Source organism: Uranotaenia lowii, chromosome 2 (assembly GCF_029784155.1).
Source record: "Uranotaenia lowii strain MFRU-FL chromosome 2, ASM2978415v1, whole genome shotgun sequence".
Taxonomy (NCBI): Eukaryota; Metazoa; Arthropoda; class Insecta; order Diptera; family Culicidae; genus Uranotaenia; species Uranotaenia lowii.
In genome coordinates, this window is record NC_073692.1 from 415512643 (window position 1) to 415539126 (window position 26484).

Sequence of the window (26484 nt, forward strand, 5' to 3'; positions counted from 1 at the left end):
ATAGTTCGAAGTTTGAATTCTGATAGTCTGGCATTTCCTCGTATTCCCAGTCGCGAGGTTTGGCACAGTTATGGATAAAGAGCGAGTATTCTATCGCTTTATGAAATGCTTCGTTTTTCCATAGTGGATCAGCCGATTCGTTTACGCAAAAGTCTTCTGTACAGTTATTAAAAAGTAGATCAAGATAATTATTGTTACTATTTTTAACATGATTTACTTGGTTTAAGCTTAAAATAGAAGCTTTGCCGAAGATTAATTGTAACGTTTCGTTCTCGCCTACGACTGGAAGTAGAATTGCTTCATTGTCATCATCCAAAATAAAGTCAGCGTGAAACTTAAAAAGTTCAAAGTTTGAAACCAACCATTTAAAATTCAAAATAAATTCATCGAATATTAATTTTGTATGTACATCAACAAGTTCGAAGCAATGTATCAGGTGTTCACCGCTAACGATGGTCAGAATAAGCAAACAAAAATTGAAACCTAGTACCCTCTACTTTATGACTAAAAATTTAGGTGAAATGAATTATTCTTCAAGACACCAATTTCAGATTAAATTTTATTTTGTGTTTCTTGTTCTTTTCAACTAATTTTAACAAATTTGGGTGCCTGGATCTAAATTTACAATTTATTTTATCAGCTTTTGTTTATTCAATAACTTTTGAAAATATTTTAAATCATTTAAGAAATTTCTGCATTTTTTGACAAAACTTTAACACCCAAATACAAAATTTTAGAATAATGGTTTTAAATCGATTATCAACTTTCCCCAAGTTTTCAAGTACCTAGTTTTTAGTTCTGCGAAAAAAGTTATAGAGGTATTCTAGTTGTTTAGTTTTTCCTTTTTTTCAAAAACTATTGAACCAAATTAAATATTAGATATTTTTGAAGCTAAAACCTAACCGTTTTGTAGGTTTGAACAAGTTTTGTTCAATGAATTCAATTTTTCAAACTTTATTCAGTATTGTCAGAAATACTTCTAATGATATCTTTCGGATTTTTATAAAGTGTAGAATTTAACTTTTTTAGATCATGCTTTATCATCTTTGAAATATTATTCCTTTATTGAATGAAATAGGTATAATAAATTCAGAATTAGATTTTTTTTCTTTAACGTAGGTTTATTGTTTCATCAGTTATCAATGATTGATTTCACTTAAAACTTATACATTTTAATGTTTATAAACTCCATATCACCGAAATATAAGTTGATAGACAAACTGTGACAAAAGATTCGAGTTCGGGACGCTGAAAATTATCAAATCAATCATTAAATCCTAGACACCAAAGTGTTGTTCCCTTGAGTTATCAATTAAATGTTATTAAAAAGTTTTAAAATGATAAGATGAGTTTAAAAAAAACCTTCTAAACTGTTAAAAGCTTTTCTTTTTTATCTTCATATTTTGTTTTAATTTGAAAATAAATCCACCGAATTTAAAGTTAAAATGTTCCATGATTATGAAATATTATTATAAGTTTTTTTTTCTGAATTTTTGAGTTCTGAAAAATAATTTTTATAGAAGTCTTTGTATAAATTTTATATAAGAAAAACATACTTTTCACCTTCTGCTCTTTCCAGTACAAAATATTTCAATTGAAAGCGACAAAATATTCAGAGCTCGAGTTTCTAAAGTTGAAAACCTTTGAACTAAAAATTTATAAACGTTTCATAAATTTTCTTTATATTAAATTATGTTTTTCAATTGATCATGATTTTTAATTAATCTTTAAAAAGATTGAAGAATGATTCAGAGTAGCAAATTATGTTAAATGTTAATGCACAATGTTAACTAAATTTGAACTATTTTTGTGCTTTCTATATTTACAACATGGATTTCATTATTCTTATATTAATTTTATCAGTTTCTTATTGATCATTTCCAAATCTGTGATTTGTCAATCAAATCAACATCTTGTATTATAAATCAATTAGCCTTAATTTTGGAAACTGGATTAATTTGAATAAGCAAAAAGTTTTATCTTTGACTTTGACATTGACTTGATCACTGGCACACTTCAAACGAAATAAAATATGTTCTTCTTTTTTATCAAATACAATTCAGTTCACTATTGAATATATTCTCATTAATTCAAAATGGATATATTTTTCTAATCAAGAATTGGTATTAAAATCGTGATTTTTTTTTTAAATTTAAGATAGTATAGTGAAATTTTTTAATCAATCCTACAATTGAAATATTTAAAGGAAAGGAATTTGAATCAAGAATAGTGATAAATAACAATTCTTATCATTTTTCTAACAATTTTTAATCATCATTTTTAAACTGATCTGACCATTATTTGAGAATTCAGATTTTCTTAAAATCTGGTGTTATATGTTATATATTCTTTTTCTGTGCATAAATGTCCGAAGCTTGTTCGAAATTTCGATTCGCATTCTTATTCTGGTGTTTCGGAAATTTTGATTTCGAATTTGAAAACATAACTGCAAATTGGTTTCGCTGTGATGCTTTTGGGTGCATCTGAAATTAAATTAAAAACAATTCTTTTGACGTTTCGGGCTGCTTCTTTCAGCCATACTCAGAAAACTTATAAAGAATACTAAAAATTACATTAATACAAAAAACGTAAAAATATTTTTTTTTTAATTTGATTCCAAATACACAAAAAAGCCTCAACTATAAAAGCGGTGATCAAAGCTCGTCAACAAATGTAGACATGTAAATTTCTAGTTCAAATAAGGAACATAATTTTGAATAGATTTTCAATGACTGACTGGATAAAGCATTGATTTGAGACATAATTCTGATTTTTGTAATTTTTGATTACTTTTGTCAGTATAATTTCTTAATTTTAGAATTTGTGCAAAAATCGTAGGCAAGAATATTGTGCTAGAAATCAATTTTCTTATTTGTTGTGTATTTTTGGTATTGTTATTATTTTTGGCTAAATTTGAAATTCGAAACCTTTCCCCCCTCATGGACGGGTCCTTCGCATGGGCCTGCTGCAGGCTTTACAGCAAAACAACTCCTCGCTCCCGAGTAGCGTGTTCTCTTCGTATGCAAGAGTAAAGCAGTACTTGCCTGGATTGTGTCTTGTGTTCTCCAGTGTTAAGCCAACGGACTTCGCTCAGTCCCAATATATCTAGCTTGAGGCGGCTAGCTTCTCTAGCAAGTTGAACCAGCTTACCTGGCTGGGCAAGGGTCAAAACATTCCAAGTTCCAATTCTAGTCCGTGTTTTCATGCTGAAAGTCGTTGCCAGAGTTCCTGGTCGGTCATATCTTTCGGATTCCGTAATAAATTAATAAATCGGAAGCAGTAGGTTGTCAGCCTAAGGTCCCTATCCTGCGATGGGGCTTGATCTTAGCTGCCACTAGCTGCGAGACAGACGCTATTTGTGCCGCCCCTGACCTGGGAAACAGACGCGTGTGGCCACCGTCTCAGTCTGCATGCGACCAAAGCATCCACCGGGGTTGGGTACCCGATCTCCGCTTAGGTTACTCGCACCCCAGCCGGCACCACGGGGAGGTAGAGATAGGAGTTGTGAAAAAGAGGTGATATGACTACTATGGGGCCTCGTGTTGCACATTATCCACCAATCGCCAGCCAAATCCCGTAACAGGAAAGAATTATCTGCTATGGTTTGGCTTTTAGTAAAAAAAAACTCTCTATTTAGTCAGAACGCCAAGTTATTCTGATTTCAAGATGTTCTTTGACGTTTAGTTTAACGGTTCCAGAAATCATCAACAAATTTATCCAGAAAATTACGCTTCACTCAACATGCATTTTTCTAACGAATTCGTTTTACCCATTTTCGAACTTGTCAACTTCAAGCAAATCGCGCTCACGTCATCCTTTTGAAGTTACGTTTTTTCCCAGTAATTTGTTTTCTCATTACCCATGCAAATTACTGCTCACTTTCCTGAAGTCAAATCTCGCTAGCCCGAAACCACGCTCAACATTTCCCGAACATTTTTGTCGTCTCCTCGCCACCAAAAAAAAGTTCATCAAAGTTTTCAAACCATTGTTAAAGTCTCATTATTCTCTCTCACCCTCGATTTTTTCTTTTTCTTTTCTTTTTGCAGGAAACTTACCCGAAAAAGATGCCAAAGTTCAGCTCCTCTAGTCGTTGGTATTCAGCTGGTTCTGCTTCTGCTTTCCATCGGAGACAAGCAGCAGAAGATGAGGAAAAGTCGAACAACAATAGAAACAACGATTTTGAAAAACACGCAAAAGAGACGCAGGAAGTGGGAAAAAAAATCTAAATAAAACGACCCAACTTTCCGGAACCGGCTGCGGCTCAACGCAAAACCGTCCGAGAAGAAGAAAAAACACGATCCGGTAAAAGTTTTGCGCAAATCTTTGAAGCTTTGATGGACCAGCAACGGTTGCGACACATTTTGCCATGGTGGCCAGGCCATGTCGTCATCTTAAAGCGCTCAAAGTCGAAGTGACGAACAAGAAAATGAGCGCGCTCTCCCAGAAGAGGAATGTCCTATCTGTCTGTGTTGTCAACCGGCAATCTCCGGACCAATTTCCCCGTCCCCGGCTCAAAAACCGTGAAACGGATCTTCCGGTTCGAGTTCAATTAAATGCATCTTGTGACTTGTGCCTGGAGGCAGTTGATATGCTACGCAATTTGAACGGCAGCAATGCAATATCGCCTTTCTATTGGAAAACGACGAAGAATTGCTTTTGGCGTCCCACGATGACATAAAGTGTTTAAGATGGTTGTTCGACTAGCTAACTGTAGGAGATTGTTAAGTGAAACAACTTAACTATCATATTCTGAGGGTGTATGAACTAAGTTTCGTCATATATCAAACTTTTGACTAAAATAGTTATATAAATTTTTGAAATTGTTAGTGGGTTTTTTCTCTTATTATATCGCTTCGCCCTTTGAGGCAAAATTTTAGCCAGAGAATTTTCGAATAAGATCCATATTTTCAAATAGGAGCCCACGTAGCCTAATCTTTTCGGAATCGAAATAAATACTATTATCATTTTGAGCAAAATGGAAACTTGACACATGTTGAAATTATCCGTAAATTCATGATTCAAACCACCCACAAATTAGTCCCATACCCAATTGATTTCAGTTTTCATATTACTACTACTACTACTAAGGGTCCAGCGCCGATTGACCGGCGCATAGGGCTGAGATAAAAGATCTCCACTGCTGGCGATCCGGAGCCAGCGTCTTCACTTGCTGCCAACCTAGGTTCTCGTCAACTGTGCGGATTTCAGCGGCTAGACTTCGCCGCCACGAGCTTTTGGGCCTGCCTCTTCTTCGATGCCCATCTGGATTCCAGTCAAGCGCCTCTCTGCAAATCTCGTTTTCATCTCTTCGCAGCGTGTGCCCAATCCATCTCCACTTACGTTCCCGAATCTCGATTTCTAGCGTCTTTTGATGACACCGGCGATGAAGTTCAACGTTTGAGATCCAGTTGCCAGGCCACTAAGCGCGGATGATGTTCCGCAGGCAGCGATTCACAAAAACTTGCAGTTTTCGCGTCGTCACCGCATATGTGCACCAAGTTTCACACCCGTACAGCAATACGGATTTGACGTTTGAGTTGAAGATTCGGATCTTAGTTCGTAGAGAGATCTGGCGTGACCGCCAGATGTTTCGGAGACTCGCAAACGCAAATCGGGCTTTTCTGATCCGGGTTTCGATGTCCTTCTTGGTACCACCATCAGGCGTAATCTGGCTACCAAGATACTGGAAGCACTTCACTGTCTCAACCTGTTGTCCAGCTACCACGAAATTGGAACGATTTTCTGTATTGATTTCCATCGACTTGGTCTTTCCGACATTGATTTTGAGACCTGCTGCCTTGGAGCTTTCGGTGAGGTCGTCGAGTTTGCTCTGCATGTCTTGTTGTGTTTGGGCGAGCAAAACAATATCGTCTGCCAGGTCAAGGTCGTTCAGTTGATCCATGGTTGAAGGATTCCACGGCAATCCTCGGTTCGGTGCACAGTCAATCGATCCAATCAGAATCTCATCCATTACGATTAGAAAAAGTAGCGGTGATAGAATACATCCTTGTCTCACTCCAGCAGTTACCGGGATTGGTTCGGACAAGACACCGTCGTGCAAGACCTTGCACGAAAATGCCTCATACTGTGCTTCGATGAGATGGACTAGTTTCTCTGGGACCCCTCGTCGTCTAAGAGCAGCTCATATGTTTTCGTGGTTCAGTCGGTCAAATGCTTTTTCGAAATCAACGAACACCAGCAGAAAAGAGTCCTGGAATTCGTTGATTTGTTCCAGTATTATTTCATATTACCTATGAAATTAATGTTGATGCAAGTTCGAAAATATTCGAGGCTTATTCTTGGGCTGAGAGAAAGCGAGTGAACAGATCAGGGTGAGCAATCTTTTGAAGCAACGGGCCTAATTGAATTTGAAATCTTGTCAGTGGGCCGCACTTTATATAATACTAGCTGATCCCGTACGAACTTCGTTTCGCTAACAACAGTAAAAATATGATCAGATTAGACGTTAATGTTTTTATCTATTCTCGATATTCCTAATAATGAAGAAAAATACCTTTGCTTTGAGAGTATCCTTATTGATATCTCGATATCTCGAATCTCGTTATTCAATAAGCATGTTGACCCGTTTAACTTTCACGACAATTTCACAAAAACGGCGGATGGTTTAAAAGAAATATCCCTTTTCGTTGTACAATAATCCAAAATTCAACACATAAAATCATATTGATTTTATCACTACATCCCTGTGCATAAATTTCCAAATCGATTCTATGCCGACTCTTTACACAAAAATCGATACCTAAAAACGATTGTTCATTTCTTTAAATTCCTGTGGGTAAATTTTCATATCATTGGAATGGACGACTCCTTCCGCTGACCTGTGACTCTAAATTTCATACCCGAAATAAATTGCTCGTCTCTTAAAACTCTCATGTGCATATTTTCATCTCAATCCGATGCATAATCAAGATAATATCGCGTAAACAATGAAAAATCAATATGGACGATCTTTTTTCAATTAGAAATCAATTGCCCGCCCCTTGAAACTCCCACGTACAAAATCATTTCCGTCTGATACATAATAACGACAATATTTCTAAAACAGTGAAAAGTTTATATGGACGACCCCTTTTGCTGATCCCTGATCCAAAATTTGAAACTTTACATCAATTTTCCATCGCCTAAAAACTCAATGTACAAATTTTCATTTCAATCCCATGTTTAATAATATCAATATCGCAAAAACACTGAACTGTTAATATGGACGCCCCCTTTTCCTCTTATACAAAATTTAACACTTGAAATCTTTTGTTCATTCCTGAAAACTTCCATGTGCCAATTTCCATCTCATTCCGATGTATAATTATGTCAATATAACTTAAACAGTATTTGTTTAGTATGGACGACCCCTTTTGCCGGCCCCTTAAACAAAATTTGATACCTGAAATCGGATGCCCGTCTTTCGAAAAGCCCGTGTACCAATTTTCAACTCATTCGTACGCATAATGACGTTAATGTGGCATGAACAGTATTTGTGTTGTATTGAGGACCCCGGAGATCTACCGCAAACTGAAACGCGAAGCAGGAAGGATTGGGTTGATGATTAATACGTCCAAGACGAAGTACATGCTGGCATGCGGATCCGAGACCGACCGAACCCGCTTGTCCAGTAATAACAAGGTCATGATCGACGGCGACGAGCTGGAGATAGTCGAAGACTTTGTCTATCTCGGCTCACTGGTGACCGCAGACAATGACACCAGCCGTGAGATCCGGAGGCGAATTATCAGCGGAAGTCGTGCCTACTATGGACTCCACAAGCAACTGCGGTCGAGAAGACTTTGCCCTCGTACGAAGTGTAACCTGTATATGACGCTTATTAGACCGGTTGTTCTCTACGGGCACGAGACATGGATATTGCTCGAGGAGGACCTGCGTACACTCGGAGTATTCGAGCGACGAGTGTTAAGAACCATCTTTGGCGGCGTACAGCAGAACGGAGTGTGGAGGCGAAGGATGAACCACGAGCTCGCGCGACTCTACGGCGAACCCAGTATCCAGAAGGTGGTGAAGGCTGGCCGGATACGCTGGGCGGGACATGTTGCGAGAATGCCGGACGACTGTCCTGCAAAACAGGTGTTCGCTACGAATCCGGTAGGAACAAGACGAGCGGGGGCGCAACGAGCGAGGTGGTTAGACCAAGTGGAGCGTGATCTGGCGAACGTGGGGTGCCCGAGAAATTGGAGAACGGTTGCTATGAACCGAGTGAATTTTAGGAATTATGTTCGTCAAGTTATGTCGTGAGACGGAATACTATGTAAATAAATAAATAAATGACGACCCCTTTGGCCGACCCCTGACCCAAAACTTGATACCTGGAATCGATTTCTCGTTCCTCCAAAAATTCATGTGCTAATTTTCATCACAATCCGACGAAAAATAACGTCAATATTGCGAAAACAATATTTGTCTTGTATGGACGACCCCCTTCAGAAGGGGTCATCCGAAAATCTGAAAACATTTTTCATCATTCCTGGTCCTAATGAGCATCCATGCCAAATTTCATCTCTCTAGCTTTTAAGGCGGCTGAGTCTATAGAGGACAAACAAACAAACAAACCCACAGAAATTGCTTTTTATATATATAGATTTAAAAATTATTATTATTATTATAATATAAATATTATAATTTAATTGTATGGGAAACTTTAGAGAACAAGAATATAATACAAAGGGATTAAGCTTTCCATGTTATTTTTTAATAATTTTTGGGAAAAATTTTGTTATGCTTATGAGAAGGTGCATGCAAGACAAACTGATGGAAAATTATTAAATTTTATACAAGAAATAACGAAAATTTACAAACAGTTCTCACATAAGTGCAAACATTTCGGAAGTGCAAGTGTGTCAAAAAAAAACAAACTTACAAAGCTGAGGGAATTAACAAAAAAAGATAACATTAAAAAATTGACCAAACCTTCGAATATCACAAAATTGACACAATGGAAAAAATGACAAAAATGACAAAAAATGACAAAAAATGACAAAAATGACAAAAATGACAAAAATGACAAAAATGACAAGAATGACAAAACTGACAAAAATGACAAAAATGACAAAAATGACAAAAATGACAAAAATGACAAAAATGAAAAAAATGACAAAAATGACAAAAATGACAAAAATGACAAAAATGACAAAAATGACAAAAATGACAAAAATGACAAAAATGACAAAAATGACAAAAATGACAAAAATGACAAAAATGACAAAAATGACAAAAATGACAAAAATGACAAAAATGACAAAAATGACAAAAATGACAAAAATGACAAAAATGACAAAAATGACAAAAATGACAAAAATGACAAAAATGACAAAAATGACAAAAATGACAAAAATGACAAAAATGACAAAAATGACAAAAATGACAAAAATGACAAAAATGACAAAAATGACAAAAATGACAAAAATGACAAAAATGACAAAAATGACAAAAATGACAAAAATGACAAAAATGACAAAAATGACAAAAATGACAAAAATGACAAAAATGACAAAAATGACAAAAATGACAAAAATGACAAAAATGACAAAAATGACAAAAATGACAAAAATGACAAAAATGACAAAAATGACAAAAATGACAAAAATGACAAAAATGACAAAAATGACAAAAATGACAAAAATGACAAAAATGACAAAAATGACAAAAATGACAAAAATGACAAAAATGACAAAAATGACAAAAATGACAAAAATGACAAAAATGACAAAAATGACAAAAATGACAAAAATGACAAAAATGACAAAAATGACAAAAATGACAAAAATGACAAAAATGACAAAAATGACAAAAATGACAAAAATGACAGAAATTACAAAAATTAAAAAATTGACAAAAATTACAAAAATTACAAAAATTACAAAAATTACAAAAATTACAAAAATTACAAAAATTACAAAAATTACAAAAATTACAAAAATTACAAAAATGACAAAAATTACAAAAATTACAAAAATTACAAAAATTACAAAAATTACAAAAATTACAAAAATTACAAAAATTACAAAAATTACAAAAATTACAAAAATTACAAAAATTACAATAATTACAAAACTAGCATCTATGTCAATGATGTTTATTTGGTCAATTTTGTTCATTTTTCGGTTTTGTCAAGTTAGTAGATTTTGGCAATGTGGTCAATTTTGTCATTTTTTTTTTTAATTTGAGGCCCTTAGAGCCAAAGGGGTATAAATGCATCGCTGCTGATTTCAAGAAAAAATGCACTTGAAATTAATTGTTTTCCAGTAAATTTTTTATGATTTTTTTCTTCAGAATGATCTTTTTAAACAAAAACAAAGCATTTTTTAACATTCTCCCTAAAAAAAACGTTCATTTTCCACCAAATAAATTAACTTGTCCCCCTTTGCCACCAACAAATTTTTACATTCAGGCGTTTTTATCATGTTGATGTGGGTAAGAAAACAAAAATATTTATTTCTAAAAAAGACAAATTATGTTTGTATAGATTTTTTTTTTTTTGCTGTTTTGGTGGGAAAAATGCTCTGGTACAGTAAGTTAAGAGTTTTTCTGTCTGAAAATCGACCTGGTCGTGTCAACTTCTAGTCTATCTCCCCAAACCATGCAAGATAAATTTTATAATAATTCGTGTAGGGTATTTTTCCACAAAATTTCAATCACTGCTTGTTTTGTGCGCCTTTCCTTGCTAAATTGGTCATTGGGAAAGATCTTCCAGTGAGTTCCAGGGAGATCTTCCTATGAGTTGATTTTAAATAGTGATTTAACGAAAGGCGCTCAATATTAACCCAATCATCTCGGAAGAGCACAGCGAAAAAAATACACGCTCTTACTCTGAACGGGCTAATCTGAGAAGCGATGCCAAGCATGATCTCGTACAAATAATTTTTTTTTAACATTTCAAGCTTTTGTACAACCCTTAAATCCGTGACACACTCGATACATCCAGTGGTTACAATAAAAAAAATAATAAAAATTTAAAAAAAAATCACTTGAATTATCACTAAAAGCAATCATGGTAGAAATTTACAATGTCAAATTTTTCTCAAGATCTGCGCAAGGTTGCCGAAATCACAGAAAAATCTGTGTTATCACAGAATTTTGAGCCAAATTTCGTCACAGAATCTGTGTCACAGAACACAGAATTTCTGAAATTTTCTTAGAAATCATAGATTTTCTAAATTTCGTACAGATTTCCAAGATTAAGTTTTTTTATTTATCTTTCGACTTTTAATTTCTGACTGTAATTCATGAAAATATGAGAACAAGGTAATGTTAATTAATTTTTTTTATTAAAACTGTAAGTATTTTCCAAACTGTTGATGTTTCACAGTATTTCTCAAGGAACTTAGTAGAAATAGTGTCACAGATAACCGTCACAGATTTTTAGGTTTAAATCACAGAATTCGAGATTTTTTTTTGTCAGAAACACAGATTTTTTTTCGGCAACCTTGGATCTGCGGCCGTCAATTTTCGTTACAACACTATGTCTATTTTCGCATGCTGTGATGCAAAAAAAGTTGGATTTATGAAATAGAAACAGTGTTGCAATTTGACGGCAGCAGATCTTGAAAAATGTTTTGCATTGTAAAATTTTCAAAATGTGCTACAAGTGTCAACATTTCTACCACTTTCTTCCAACAGGAGTGAACTTGCTCTTAAACAGACTTTGGAGTGCTGCACTTAAACCCCTTTGCCTCCAAACTAAATGTGGCTTTCAGTTAGTAGGGATTTTTCACAAAGACCAAAACATTAGAAAATAGTTGAATAAAATTATGATTTAAATAGCATATGATGTTCGACAGTCAAGGATTCGTTCTTAATGCTTATCTCAGTTATTTTAATTTTGTCACTTATACCCCTTTGGCCCTTTGGCTCATTTGTTAATTTGATAATTTTTTACATTTTTTTGCCTTTTGAAAATGTTGTTCTTTTTTCATTCTTGTCAATTTTATCAATCTCTGAATTTTGGTCCATTCTGTCAATGTTGTCATATTTGTCAATTTCGTCATTTTTGTCATTGATGTCAATTTTGTCAATTTGGTTATTTTCATCATTTATTTTATTTTGGAATTTTTTTTTGTCAATTATGTAAATTTTTCGAATTTTTATAAGTTTAGCTTATTTTGTCGATTATTGTTGTTTTTTTTTTATTTTAAATTTTTCAATTTCAGTTTTTGTCATTGATAACCAGATTGGCAAAAATTACAAAAGAAGCTCTGTTGTGTTTGTGAGCCTACTTGGTTGAATGATTCAACTGAATCAAAGCAATCGAAAGATTCCTTCCCAAGGAATCTTTCTATTGCTTTGATTCAGTACAGAAGAAGAATTAGGAAAAATTTCCATTTGTTTATGATTTTCTAAAATATGTATCCACATAACGGGAAAATATTTCGGCTTTTTCAGTCAATTCACGGATCCAAAACACCTTCTCTTCTTATTCCGTTTCGTTCTCTATTTGAACTTTTTCTCAGGAATCTTCAACAAACATTACAATATCTTAATGAACTAATTGGCAAAATAAAACAGTACAAATCTTACAGAAAATTGTGTTTCTTCATCTGGAGGATCAATAACAATGAAATTCGCATACACTTGGGCACTTTTTACCATTAAAAATGCTAGAAGATTTTAAAAGAAAAAACTTAGACGAGAGGCTTATTTAAATATTCAAAATGAAAATTACTGCCTAGAGCAAACTCCAAACACGAAATGTGAAAGATAATAAACAGACCGTAAGAAATTGTAGCCACTGTCATGGGTTTAAATCGTGTTTTTACTTTGTAGAAATGAAGTCAGTCCTGTTTATTAGTCAGCATCACAAAACAGTTTGAAAAATTTACCGTTTTTATCACTTTTACCTTTTTATTACTATCTATAGGTGTCTATTGAAATTTTTGGATAGCGCTTGATAAAACCACTCACAATACTTTACTCCATGGAATCAATCATCTTCACTTTTATTCAAATTTAAACTCACTGTTAGATTCTCTAGGTCTACTTAATCGACTGATCAAAAGAATTTTGGTCCGAAAGTTGTATTCCAGAAGTTTTAAGGTTTTTCTCTGGGACATATCTAGATTTTCGACGATACTGACCGGAAATTTTATTAAATGGGCTTCTTTATTTGAAGCTTTTTCAAAAACCACTTAATAAATCGTCACTAAAATTTCCCCATGTTAACAAAAAAACATTTCAAGAATTGAAACTTACAGACGGATAGAAGGTTACAGGAAGATGAAAGGAGTCGGAAATGGACTTTTAGTAACAATTTTATGAGAAGTGTTTTCACTTTATTTTTGCTCCTCATAAAATTCTCTTCGTCCATTACCGATTCTTTGATTTTTTTTAACCTCTATCAGTAATTTTAAGTTCTTAAAATGTTATTACATTTTTTTTCTTTTTTTTTAAAAAACTGGAAAATTGAAAAATTCAAATGACGTTTAGTTATTTTATTAATTTTTCTTTGCAATGCTTTTTAAAAGAATTTGAAAATTTTGACCAGAATGATTAATTTTTCTTTAGTCGTGCAGATGCACATTTTGAAGACAGCCAATGTAAAAAACGAATCCGTATGCTTTTTTCCGCTGTGTTAATGAAACTTTTCAATCAAAAACTGACCCTCACTCTCATATTCGTTTATTGGGAACAAACACGGCCCGCCATCCTATGATATCCGCACGCTTGAACCCAAGAGAGAGTAATATCCTGACCGGTTTTTTTTTCTTCTTGCCTTTACCCACAGGACCAAGTGACCGAACAGAAATGTCTGCCTGTGAAGTGAAATTTCGCAGTAAAAAGCAAAATTGCACCAAATGACCGCTGCTCTGGGTGGAAAACTTCTGTGATGTGATGTTTCGTTTGATCCACCGACCAGATGCCAGCAGTTCCGATTCCGGTGTGTGTGTGAATGAGAAGGAAAATAAGTCGAGGCGTCTATATTCCATACATCGCCGCGTCATCGCTGTCTTCCCGGAACTCCCAGAAAGTGTTCCCTATAGTAGTACAACAGAAAAGTGTTTTCCCAAACCCTAATAAGAAGTTGGGGGTGTGTGGGGGAGGGCATTTCCGTTCCTCTTGGAGCTGTTCTGTGTATCTGGAGCTGTTTAACGACCCATTCTGGCCTGGTTTGGCTGCAACGTGTGAGTGGCAAAAACAAAACGGCAAAATCCCATCCATCTGAAGTGGCCGCCCATTACCGGTTTGCGATCTCTCTAAGAGGGGAAGGAGTAGGAAAAGGAGGAAGGAGAGCAGCAACAGCATCACATTAGTAAAAAGGGATGAAGTCCGCAATCCTGTATCCTTACGGGCCTCTTCGTGCTAATGGCTGCTGTCGGATGCTGCATGCGAAACATTTAGCGCTAACGAGTGCCATTTACACGCTGGTAAGTACCATGAGCTAGCTAGCAAGCAAGCAAGTAAGCAACCACTCAAAACCACTCACCAGAGGCCCTCATTTCAGCGAAGTGGAAGAAGTGGGTGGCTGGGAAAGCTGAAAGCATCCCACCTATTAAAGTAAAAAGTTAGCACGTTTTCGAGCTCCATGCCGGCTGAAATGAGGAGCATGATTGGAAAATTGAAAAACCTCAACAACAAACACAATGGCTACACTTATTGACTTTAGTATACAAACACACTTTCATTTACTCTTTCGCTTCGGAAGCAATAACGAAAGTACACTGAGGTTTTTTTTTACGCGGTATTTGGTCCCGCGTAAAAAAAACCCGCGTAAAAAAAAACCGCGTTAATTCGAAAATCCGCGTAAAAAAAACCGCGTTAATTCGAAAATCCGCGTAAAAAAAAACCGCGTTAATTCGAAAATCCGCGTAAAAAAAACCTCGTTAATTCGAAAATCCACGTAAAAAAATCCATTTTAATTAAAAAGTTCAAACAAAACAGCACGTTACTAAAAAAACGCGTAAGAACCATGATTATTTCAAAATTTGCGTACAATGATAGTTTATTTTTAAGATAAAAAACAAAATCAATTAGATTAATAGAATAGTAGGGTCTCAGGTCTCATGTTCCATGTCTCAGGTCTTAGGTTTCATGACTCAGGTCTCAGGTCTCATGTCTCATGTCTCATGTCTCAGGTCTCAGGTCTCATGTCTCAGGTCACATGTCTCATGTCTCAGGTTTCAGGTCTCAGGTCTCATGTCTCAGGTCTCATGTATCATGTATCATGTCTCAGGTCTCAGGTCTCAGGTCTCAGGTCTCATGTCTCATGTCTCATGTTTCATGACTCATGTCTCATGTCTCAGGTCTCATGTCTCATGTCTCATGTCTCATGTCTCATGTCTCAGGTCTCAGGTCTCAGGTCTCATGTCTCAGGTCACATGTCTCATGTCGCATGTCTCATGTCTCAGGTCTCAGGTCTCATGTCTCATGTCTCATGTCTCAGGTCTCATGTCTCATGTCTCAGGTCACATGTCTCATGTCTCAGGTTTCAGGTCTCAGGTCTCATGTCTCATGTCTCAGGTCTCATGTCTCATGTCTCATGTCTCATGTCTCAGGTCTCAGGTCTCATGTCTCATGTCTCATGGCTCATGTCTCATGTCTCAGGTCTCATGTCTCATGTCTCAGGTTTCAGGTCTCAGGTCTCATGTATCACGTTCTTAGTCTCAGAGCTAAGATTTTCCCAACTACAAAAAGATTCTAAGTGTTTTCCTTTGAAAAAGTCTTAGAATATTTTCTCTGAAAAACCGCGTTAATTCGAAAATCCGCGTAAAAAAAAACCGCGTTAATTCGAAAATCCGCGTAAAAAAAAACCGCGTTAATTCGAAAATCCGCGTAAAAAAAGCCGCGTAAAAAAAAACCGTGTAAAAAAAACCGCGTAAAAAAAAACCTCAGTGTATAACGATTTCACAGATTCAGAAAAAAAAATCAATAAGTCAAACTCGTACACGATGACGAATTGTTGTAATAAATAATAAAACATACAATAAATTATCTGGTTGGTCAACATTACCATTTATCAGGGTTAGTTCGGATTAACTTTAGAATATCAAGACTTTTTTTCTTATTTTATGTTATATCAACCATACAGATACTTTTGTATGAATCCGATGCAGAATCGAGGCTTCATAAAAAAAGATCCAATCAATCGCACATTTTTTCATAAATCAGGTTATAATAAAAAAAGTTTCCATCTCCCATGGTTGGATTCCAGCGTATCGTAGAGTCTACTAATTCGTTTATTCTAATTTTTTGCATCCTTTTCTTCTTTCCTCTATTTGGCTTTCCGATCGATGGCATGAAAAGGCAATCAAATGCGGAAATGATTGAACGGATTTGAACCTTGCATTTCCCTTGTGCTACTTTCTGGTGAAATGACTTACAGTCAAGTTACACAGTATTGATGATATTTTCCTTTTTTAATTTCTTTCGTCGTTGAAAATTTTATTTTTGTATTTGAATAACCCATCTAAGTAGGAGAGATTGAAAAAAACCCTTTACAAATATAACATTATAATTCTAAATTAATAAACGTAAAAGATTGTTGGATGTTTACAATGTTTTCTTAGAACATATTTTGAACTAGCTGAGCCGTTGTGTTTTGCTGCACCCCTAAACAGTTCATGAAACTCTTCGAAATTGGTAGGATATTGATTAACTTCAAATTCAACACCATTAAGACGTAATTTCTTCAAAACGAAAACTTAAGCTGGTTTTCTAAATGCAATACCATTGAAGTTTTCTCAAATCTTCAAGTGAGACTTCATTTTTATTTGCTTCATAAGTTCTTCAGTTCTGTCTAAATGATTGTTCCTCTTTCAATATGTAGATGAGTCTCGAACTACCATTTAAACATTTTTCGTACCGTCCCTGATAGGGGAAAACGAATTTTCCCTAATAATCGTTGAAAATCACTCGCTTAAATCAATTCTAAAGCCACAAAGAAAACAATTTAACGTTGAAAACTATAAATTTTTATAAATGAAATAACTACCTTATCATAATGCAACCAAAACATTTACCGAACTCACCCGAACTAGGAAAATACAGTTGTTTGAAAAAAGATGTTTTTCTTAGTTTTTCCAGTCTTAGTCTGTTCCACTCAAGTAACTCAAAACTTTTTCAAACATATCCTTGCATGGATGAGCTCTGCTTGCAAAGATATTGTGAAAAAATCTGAAAATTCTGATAAAAAGTAATTGTTTTATTTTTTAACCCTTTAAATTTTTATGGTTAACTTTTACGATGATGACGTCTTAAACAAAATTATCACACTTTTTACAATCTAAAATCTTGCTTAGAACATGACAGCTCTAAGGACTGTATTCGAAAAAAATGCATCACTTAAATTTGTGAATAAATTTTAAACTGATGGATGAAAATTGATGAAATTTACAGTGATACTTCCTTTAGTAATGTAATATTTACATGTTCAAAATTTGGTGGCGATCTTTTGAGTGTTTTTTTTTAAGATAGCATCTAATGGATAATCGATAGACCCGAATGACCCGGGTGGTTAAAAGGTCTCAAATAAATTATAATAATAATAATAATCTAATGAATAAATTCATTTACCAAAATATTTGGGCAATATATCCGCCATCTGTATTGCACACTATGCACTAGTATTTTTCTAAATCAAAGCTTTTTTTGTTGACGTTAAACATTTCCTGGAGCTTGATCTTCAAAATAACTTAAATTTGTCTAGTTTATCAAAGTTATGAGAATTTAAAAAGATTGTCCTCTTTCTGCAAGAAAACAGCTTAATTGGCATTTCTTCACCCCTCCACAGTTTTCGCATAATGGCACGATTCCAGATCCAACAAAAGTATGGTACAGTAGTTTTTCGATTTTATCACGGCCAAAAAAAATTTAACCGTGAATATGGCGAAACCGTGAATTTGGCGAAACTAAAAATAAAATTGGAAAAAAGTATTTTTACTGTCTTTAATCAATAAGTTATAATGTTTTCAGTAGTGGAAACGTTTTGTATCAATAAATTTTTATTATTTATAAGATGTAATTATCAAAGATTACTAAACACAAAACATCGATTTTAGTTCAAATTATTCTTCTCTATAGCAAGTTTAAGATTTTTCTTGAAATAAAACCATGCAGAACAGGGGTGAGCAACCTTTTGAAGCAACGGGCCACTTTTAATATGGAATTCTTTCGGCGGGCCGCATAAAAAATTTAATTTAGTAAATAATAATTTGCAGAAATAAACGTATTTTTTAGTTTCATCACTAAAACCGGATCATTTTTCAATAATGTGAATGTTTTTAAAGATTTGAAATGTTTAGCAAAGATTCTATTTTTACAAAAAGCAAACATCATTTGCTTCCATTTCTTTTATTAAAAAACGCTTTATCCGCTCAGTTTAGCAACACGTTTCAAATTTCGCAGTTTTTCCTCTTTACTTCCTCGCTCCGAAAAATTTTTGGGGCTGGCTAATAAAACTGTCAAAATGAGCGTGGTAACGAACTTGTTAAAAACGAAAATTTTCGAAAGTCTTTCGAAGATTCGTAAAAAGTTTTGAACCGTTTTCTAGAAAACCCCGTTTTTTGTTCGAACCGATGCGATGGTATTTTTCGTCATCACTTCCATTGAAAAGTTTCATGGAGCTTGACCATAGCGATTTTTTTCAGTGCCCATTTTCGAAAAAGTTTTATCTACAGTTTATTTAATATTTTTCGTAAAGCCTCCTTTTTCCTATCAACGTTTTTTTTATAATTGATTCCAAATTCATGAAAAAATCATAATTTCACAGATTTTAAACCAGATTTGTCAATGTTACAGTTAACATTTTTGATTCTAGAAATTTTTTTACAAATTTCATAAATTTTCTTAATTTAATTCAGTTACATATAGTATGGGCTTTCTAAGGATGTACTTTGAAAATCTTGATAATGTGGATTGCTTATTTTGAAGTAAAATGACTCAATTCAATCAATTTAATTTAATCAATGATTGGCTTGATTTGCCCATGAAATTTCTGAAAATAGCATTACACCAGACAACCAAATTCTCATTTCCCGAAGTACAAGGAATCTCAAAACTAATTTTTACTTATTTGGAGTTGCTGAGTCCAAATATCATTTTTTTTTGTCAGCACTAGATTTCGAGGTTACTTTATAAACTAGGTTAAAAAAATAGCTATTTAATTTGCGTACTCTTTTGACAAAACTTTAAAAAACAAATACTAATTTACTCAGTGATCAACTTTCTCAGAGACCGCGAGTAATTTTGAATTCTGAGAAAAAAGTTATGGAAGTTTTCATTTTGTTATTTTTTTTTCAATCCTGCAAAAAAAGGAATGTTGACGAAGTTTTATAGAAAAATTAAACTAAATTAAATCTTTGATATTTTTAAAACCTTAAGTCAAATAATTTCGCAGTCAAATTTCGCAGTCTTCAACAAACTTCGGGATGAACAAGCCATAAAGATGCTTAAAATCCCTCGAGAAAAAAAAACTAGGTAGTTGAATGAATTAAAATTTTAATTTTCAATATTCAATTACCTTATTTAGTGATGTGAGAAGAAGTTTAAACAAATTATTTTGATTTTCTATAAATTGTAATTATTTTATTTATTTACATAGTATTCCGTCTCATATTCGTTCTATAAATTGTAAGTAGAATTCAATTTTTGAAAGCATTATATCTTGTATACATGAATATCTGGGCAATATCTGAGTCCTTGCTGTGTTTGCTGTGTGGTGGCGGCTTATAGAATACTACCACTGGGATACTGGTCCACGTCGTAAAAGGCGACTCATCCAGTACTTCCCATATGCGTTAGTCATTCTTCAAATGCGACTATCACATTGGGAGGGGGGGAAACTTGGCTTGGAATTTTGAAGTTCTAAGCCATGTTTTCTTCAGGGAGGATTCACCAATTGTGCTTATTGCTATTAATGCGCATGCACGAGTTGAATTCTCCTAAATTTTGTAAACACCCGCTTCAGGGTGGTTCTGTGCCTGTGGGCCCCAAAGTGGGGGTAGGAGGGTGTATAATAATCCTACCTTAAGCAGAACGTTGTTAAGGTCTGCACTATAGCCAGGCACTGGTGCACAGGGCCGTATTTTTCCTGGCAACTCGTGGGATTCAGATTATACACACGATTTTTAAATTTTCATCCTGTATGGGATACCCCGCTTCATGCGTTGATATGAAGGTGCAGTGGTTCTTGTGTGTGATGGAAATATGTGTGGAATTCTTTGATAGAAATGCTTTCTATTAAGGTTGCACAGATAAATCTGCAGCACAAAAGAACCGCTACACTTAACTTATGTCGTTTAATCCTTAATGGAACTGCATCAATCGCCTTGGTCCAAGAACCCTATTTCCGAAATGGAACTTTTTACTTAGGGAATTTGCTCAAACCAAACTTTACTGTGTTCAGTGTAATTGGAATGACTAATGCCCGAATAATGCCTCGTGCATGTATATTGATAAACAATTCTTTAAATGTAACACTTATACCCAATCTAACAACAAGAGATATTTGCGTCGTTCAGGTTTCGCTGCCTGATAGAAAATACGTCTATTGTTCAGCATATTTACCATATGAACAATCATCCCCTACGGATGATTTAAAAAATGTCATTTCATTCTGTGAATCACAAAATACACCTCTTGTAATAGGCTGTGATGCCAATGCTCATCATTTTGTATGGGGTAGCTCAGATATCAATCTAAGAGGCTCAAATTTAATGGAATATTTAAGCAGCACTGATTTAGAAATTCTAAATGTAGGAAATAAACCAACTTTTGTTAGGTGTGACAGAGAAGAGGTGATTGACATCACATTTTGTTCTAGAACAATTTCTCAGGAAATTTCAAATTGGCATGTGCCTAACGAAGAATCGATTTCTGACCACAGGTTTATCTATTTTGAACACTCAGGTGAATTTTTAGAAACAATTACATTCAGAAACCCAAGAACAACTAATTGGGACCTATATTTGGAGCATCTTGCTACTAAATTTCATGGATATACACCTGAAATTACTACTCCTCTTGAGTTGGATGAAGTGGTTGCAAAAACCACCGAAATTATTTTGAATTCTTATGAAGAAGCATGTCCCTTACGCACGTTGAAATTCAACAAAAACAGTACACCATGGTGGAACTCAAATCTTAGTAAATTACGAAAGAACTGCAGACGCTCTTGGAACCGAAGGCGCACGGAAGGTTTTGATGCTTTCAAGTTGGCTCGCCGAGCTTACCGGAAAGCAACAAGAGCTGCCGAGCGCTCAAGTTGGCAGAGCTACTGCACCAACATTTCAGGCTTGCAGGAAGCAAGTAGGTTAAATAAAGTCTTAGCGAAATCAAAAGATTATCAGGTTTCATACCTTAAAACCCCTAGTGGTGATTATACATCAAACGACGAAGAAACATTAAGTTGTCTATTCAATACTCATTTTCCAGGTTGTATTGATCAAGATTCATCGATAGAGCCTGAGTTCTTTTCTGGAAGTCTAGATTCCTGGCATTTTGCTCGGAAAATAGTTACTACAGAATCGATTAAATGGGCAATCGGCGGTTTTGCTCAATACAAATCTCCTGGAAGCGACGGTTTATTTCCAGTTTTGCTACAAAAAGGTTTCGATCATTTCAAACACATATTAAGAAAAATAATGATAAGCAGTTTTGCTCATGGATATATACCTAAACTTTGGCGGCAGATAGCCGTGAAATTCATCCCTAAAGGGGGACGATCATCATACGACGAAGCCAAAAGCTTCCGTCCTATTAGTCTAAATTCATTTCTATTAAAAGCACTCGAACGTTTAATTGATCATCATATCAGGCAAGAATGCCTTGTCCAACATCCGCTTAATGCGACACAACATGCATACCAAACAGGAAAATCAACATTAACTCTTCTGCACAACGTAGTACATAATATTGAAAATAGTTTTTCACAGAAAGAATCATGTCTAGGAGCATTTCTAGACATAGAAGGAGCATTTGATAATGTCTCGTTTACATCAATAATGGATGCGGCACTACTTCATGGAGTGCCTAGTGTTATAACTAACTGGATTAGCGCTATGCTAAGTAACAGGAATCTTCATTCGTCTTTAAGACAGGCTTCAATAACAAAAGTTAGCACACGTGGTTGCCCGCAGGGAGGTGTACTATCACCTCTTTTGTGGAACCTAGTTGCAGACGGTTTGTTGAGAAAACTCAATGACCGTGGAATACCAACCTATGGATTCGCAGATGATTATCTTCTGCTGGTAAGAGGTTTGTGCATAAGCACATTATTTGATATAATGCAACAAGCTCTGCGCTCTGTTGAACGATGGTGTTCTCATGTAGAACTGTCAGTTAATCCTCTCAAAACTAATATTGTATTATTTACTAAAAAACGTATCACCCGCGGGGTGCGCCCTCTGCTGTTTTATGGTTCTGAAATCACCGTGTCTAATCAAGTTAAATATTTGGGTGTCATTCTTGACTCCAAATTAAACTGGTCTGATCACATCGAATTCAGAATCAAAAAAGCATGCATGGCCTTCGGACAATGCCGACGTGCAATCGGGAAAAACTGGGGACTCAAACCCAAACATATTCACTGGATTTACTCCACAATAGTAAGACCAATTTTGGCCTATGGTTGTCTAGTGTGGTGGCAGAAAGGAGAAGTTGCAACAGTTCGGACAAAACTAAATCACCTTCAAAGAATGTGTCTTTTGGGGATGTCCGGATCGTTCACAACAACTCCTACTGCAGCACTAGAAGCTCTGTTTTCTATCAAACCTCTACACTTGTTCCTAAAACAGGAAGCCTTTTCATGTGCTTTTCGTCTACAGGCAGTTGGTCTCTGGCTGTCAGGAAATATCGAAAGATCATCGAGTCACACAAATGTGTGGCCTGAATTAGTTAGATTAAACAAGTTTAATTTAGCGCCAAACGATTTAACACTCTCGAGTAGTTTTCCCTATATGGGGTTTAAAGTCAAATTTCCTTCTCCTCAAGAATGGTTATCAGGTTTCGTAGAGGACCAAATGTCCTCTCATATTGTATTCTATACTGACGGTTCATTATCAAACGGCCGTGCAGGTGCAGGAATTTACTGTCACGAGTTGAACATAGAACATGCTCAACCTCTAGGTAAATATTGTACAGTCTTTCAGGCTGAGCTATATGCTATTATGTATGGAGTGCAAATTGCACTTCAAAAGAAAATTATGTTCAGAACAATTTATTTCTGTTCAGATAGCCAAGCAGCTATCAAATCACTTAGTGCTTCCAGTTCTAGATCAAAACTGGTAATCGCATGCCGGAAAGCAATCGAAGAACTTGCTGAAGGCAATGGATTAAATCTTCTATGGGTACCCGGACATAAGGGAATTTTTGGAAACGAATGCGCCGACGAACTCGCTAGAGCTGGGTCGGAAAAGGAATTTTACGGACCAGAGCCGGCTGTCCCAATATCGCCATGTTGGTTCAGAAACCAAATTCAAACTTGGTCCTCTAACCAGCATAAACGTTACTGGGAAGAGTTGGACTCTTGCCGCCAAACTAAATTATTTTTAGAAAAACCATCTCCAATCATATCGAGTTACTTGTTAACTTTAAGTAAATCTCATTGCAGCATCCTGACCAGAGCACTCTCCGGTCATTGTAAACTCAACTATCACATGCACAACATTCAGCGTGCTGAATCTCCAGTATGTGGTAGTTGTGAATCAGATGTGGAAGATCCCTTCCATCTTATATGTAACTGTCCCTCATTTGCCAGACTACGTTTTCGTACTCTGGGATCTTACGCTTTAAGCGAATCTGAGTTTAAGAAATTAAACTTAAAAAACATTCTATCATTCCTTACCGAATGTAGAAAAGAGCTTTAATGCTAATAATCCCTAGTGGAAAGGCTTTATGCCATCTTAAATAGATTGAATTTATTTCTTCCTTTTATAGGTTTTTCAGGTTTCTCAGGTAAATGATGAAATCTTGGATAAAAAAAGGCTAGGCACAATTTTCCCGTATGTTTGGATAACGTGCCGCTATTAAGCCTACCCCCATTCTGATACCTGATACCTGACCTTATTTAGTGATGTGAGAAGAAGTTTAAACAAATTATTTTGATTTTCTATAAATTGTAATTATTTTATTTATTTACATAGTATTCCGTCTCATATTCGTTCTATAAATTGTAAGTAGAATTCAATTTTTGAAAGCATTATATCTTGTATACATGAATATCTGGGCAATATCTGAGTCCTTGATTGAATGAAGGGTAGTAAACTGTTGAAAGTCAGCTTTTGATTTTTATGGAGGTTTATTGGTTTGTCATTTATGAAAAATCGATTATACTTAAAACTGATCAATTTTAAAACTTCCACACGCAAGTGAGGGCAATATCTGTTAAATTTTGTTATTTCCGTCAAAAATCAAGAACAAAAATATTTCCCTTTTTCATACAATTTTAACTTTGCTTATTATATTACGTTTTTCCAATAAATAAAACTGCATCCATGCCTTCATAAGAACTCAATGAAAAGCTTGAATCCTACGAAAAAGTCAACAATCTGGATAATTATGGGGCGAATGCAGCTGAAATTTTTGTTTTTTTTTTGTTTTTTTTATTATTTTTTTTTTTGGTTAGTTATTACTGCTATTTTATGATAATTAACAAAAACAGAAAAAAAATAATTTGAAACTTGCTTCGCGGGCCGCACAAACATGTCTCGAGGACCACATGCGGCCCGCGGGCAGCGCGTTGCTCACCCCTGATGTAGAATATCAATTTGCTAGTCTATATCTAAATAAAGTTAATTATTTGTTTTTTTTTTTTTTTTGTGGAAATTGAACAGTCGTTATCTCTAATGTCGATTTTGAAAAAGATTTCAAAGAAAACAGCATTAAAAAAAATTCTTCTGCAAATTTTAAATTTCAATATTTGAATCTTAGCACCTAAATTCCTAAATTCACACTTGATTAACTAAAAAGTTTACACTTTCGAAAAATCTGTACAATCATTATTGCTCACGCCACCCTTTCAAATAAACAAATTAAACAAAGAAATCAGAGACACTTATCTTTATTCAAAATCGCTTAAATTCACCTACATCTTTAATTGATTCGCATAAAAAAGTTTAGTTTTTTGAGCGGCTAACCAAGTGCAAGTAACAACACTAGCATTAGCGTGTACTTTTGTCGATTATTACAAGTGTTTTTAAAATCCAGATTACGATTTTAAACATTATACAGGTAAAATAAGCAGTTCGATGGCATTTTCATATTATTGAATACCTATGTACCATAACATAAACCATAAAAAATATCATGAACAAAGACGCTATACTCTTTTGAACGAAAATTAAGGTCCTGGAAATGGTTTCTGAATGATTTTAAAAAAAGCGTGATAAAATCGAAACAATAACCGTGATAAAATCGAGCGTGAATTTGGCGAGTATTGATAAAATCGAACAGTGATAAAATCGAGAAACTACTGTATTTAACTTTGAGAGACCTTCGAAAATTCTATGGAAGGAAAGTGGTAGATTTTGAAGGCGTTTTAACTGTGTATTTGATGGTTATTTGTACCATTTATCGGTTTCCATCTTCCACGACTCGTCAGAAAAATATAGTACTAATTATATTTTTTGTAAATTTTTTGTTTAGTTCTTCTCCGAAACATTCATCTCAAAACCACTTAACAGATCGCCACAAAATTTTGCACATGTGAACCATACATAACTAAGCAGCATCACTGAATATTTCATCCCTCCGTTCAAAAGTTATTCATAAATTAAAGTGTTGCATTTTTTTCGAATGCAGTTCTTAAAATAAAAATTATAAAAAATATTTTTTTCTATCTCACTACTATTTAATTTAAGTGAAGAGCTACGACTTGACTGATTTCATTTGAGGATTTAGCCTTGAGGTAGGTAAGGTGCCGGAGAGGTAACTAGAGTTTGAATTTTGGTCTAAGCAGCAATCGCTCTGTCAAACTCGAATATGTTTTTTATTTTTTCTAGTTATTTTTCATTGCGCCTGAAAATCATTTGTTTGTTTGGTACAAAGAAAATAACCCAATTTTCCATCTTGTTAACCATAAAAGACAAGCATAACCACTCAATGAGACTACTAAGGATATGAAGTCTCAAGCTGAGTATTGTATCTAAGCAGACGTAGCTTTGTCGATATTTGTACACATGACAAATATTTATTATTATTCACTGAACCACCAATGCAGAAGGTTGAAGACTGTACACTGAGGCACTTTTGACATCACTACCTGTGCCTCGCGTCATGCAACACCTCACTAGACACCCAGCAGTGGTGTCAATTGATTTTATTGTTTCTCATTGCCAAAAGACATACCCTTGTTGAACAACTTATAACATTTTTGTCTAATAAAATACAAAATTACGGTCTCCAAAAAGTTGTTTCGCGGGAGATTTCCTTCAGAAAATTTATAAATTGACTCAAAACCATTAGCAAGCTCGGTTCCACAGAAGAAACAAAAATGATGTTGATTTTCCAGTACAAAATATTCAATTTTCC

General features: G+C 34.8%; 2 protein-coding genes across 2 annotated transcripts in view; both read left to right on the forward strand.

The window, feature by feature from the left end:
* LOC129745055 (uncharacterized) overlaps positions 1-9188 on the forward strand; it is a 64512-nt gene extending 55324 nt beyond the window's left edge. Inside the window, exon 2 of the mRNA XM_055737878.1 lies at positions 4047-9188. Within this exon, the coding sequence (XP_055593853.1) occupies positions 7483-8265 (783 nt within the window). The 5' untranslated portion in view covers positions 4047-7482 and the 3' untranslated portion in view covers positions 8266-9188. The remainder of the gene's footprint in view (positions 1-4046) is intronic.
* Positions 1-26484, forward strand: part of LOC129745056 (uncharacterized) — a 110866-nt gene that overhangs the window by 55805 nt on the left and 28577 nt on the right. Inside the window, exon 2 of the mRNA XM_055737879.1 lies at positions 13748-14387. Within this exon, the coding sequence (XP_055593854.1) occupies positions 14283-14387 (105 nt within the window). The 5' untranslated portion in view covers positions 13748-14282. The remainder of the gene's footprint in view (positions 1-13747; positions 14388-26484) is intronic.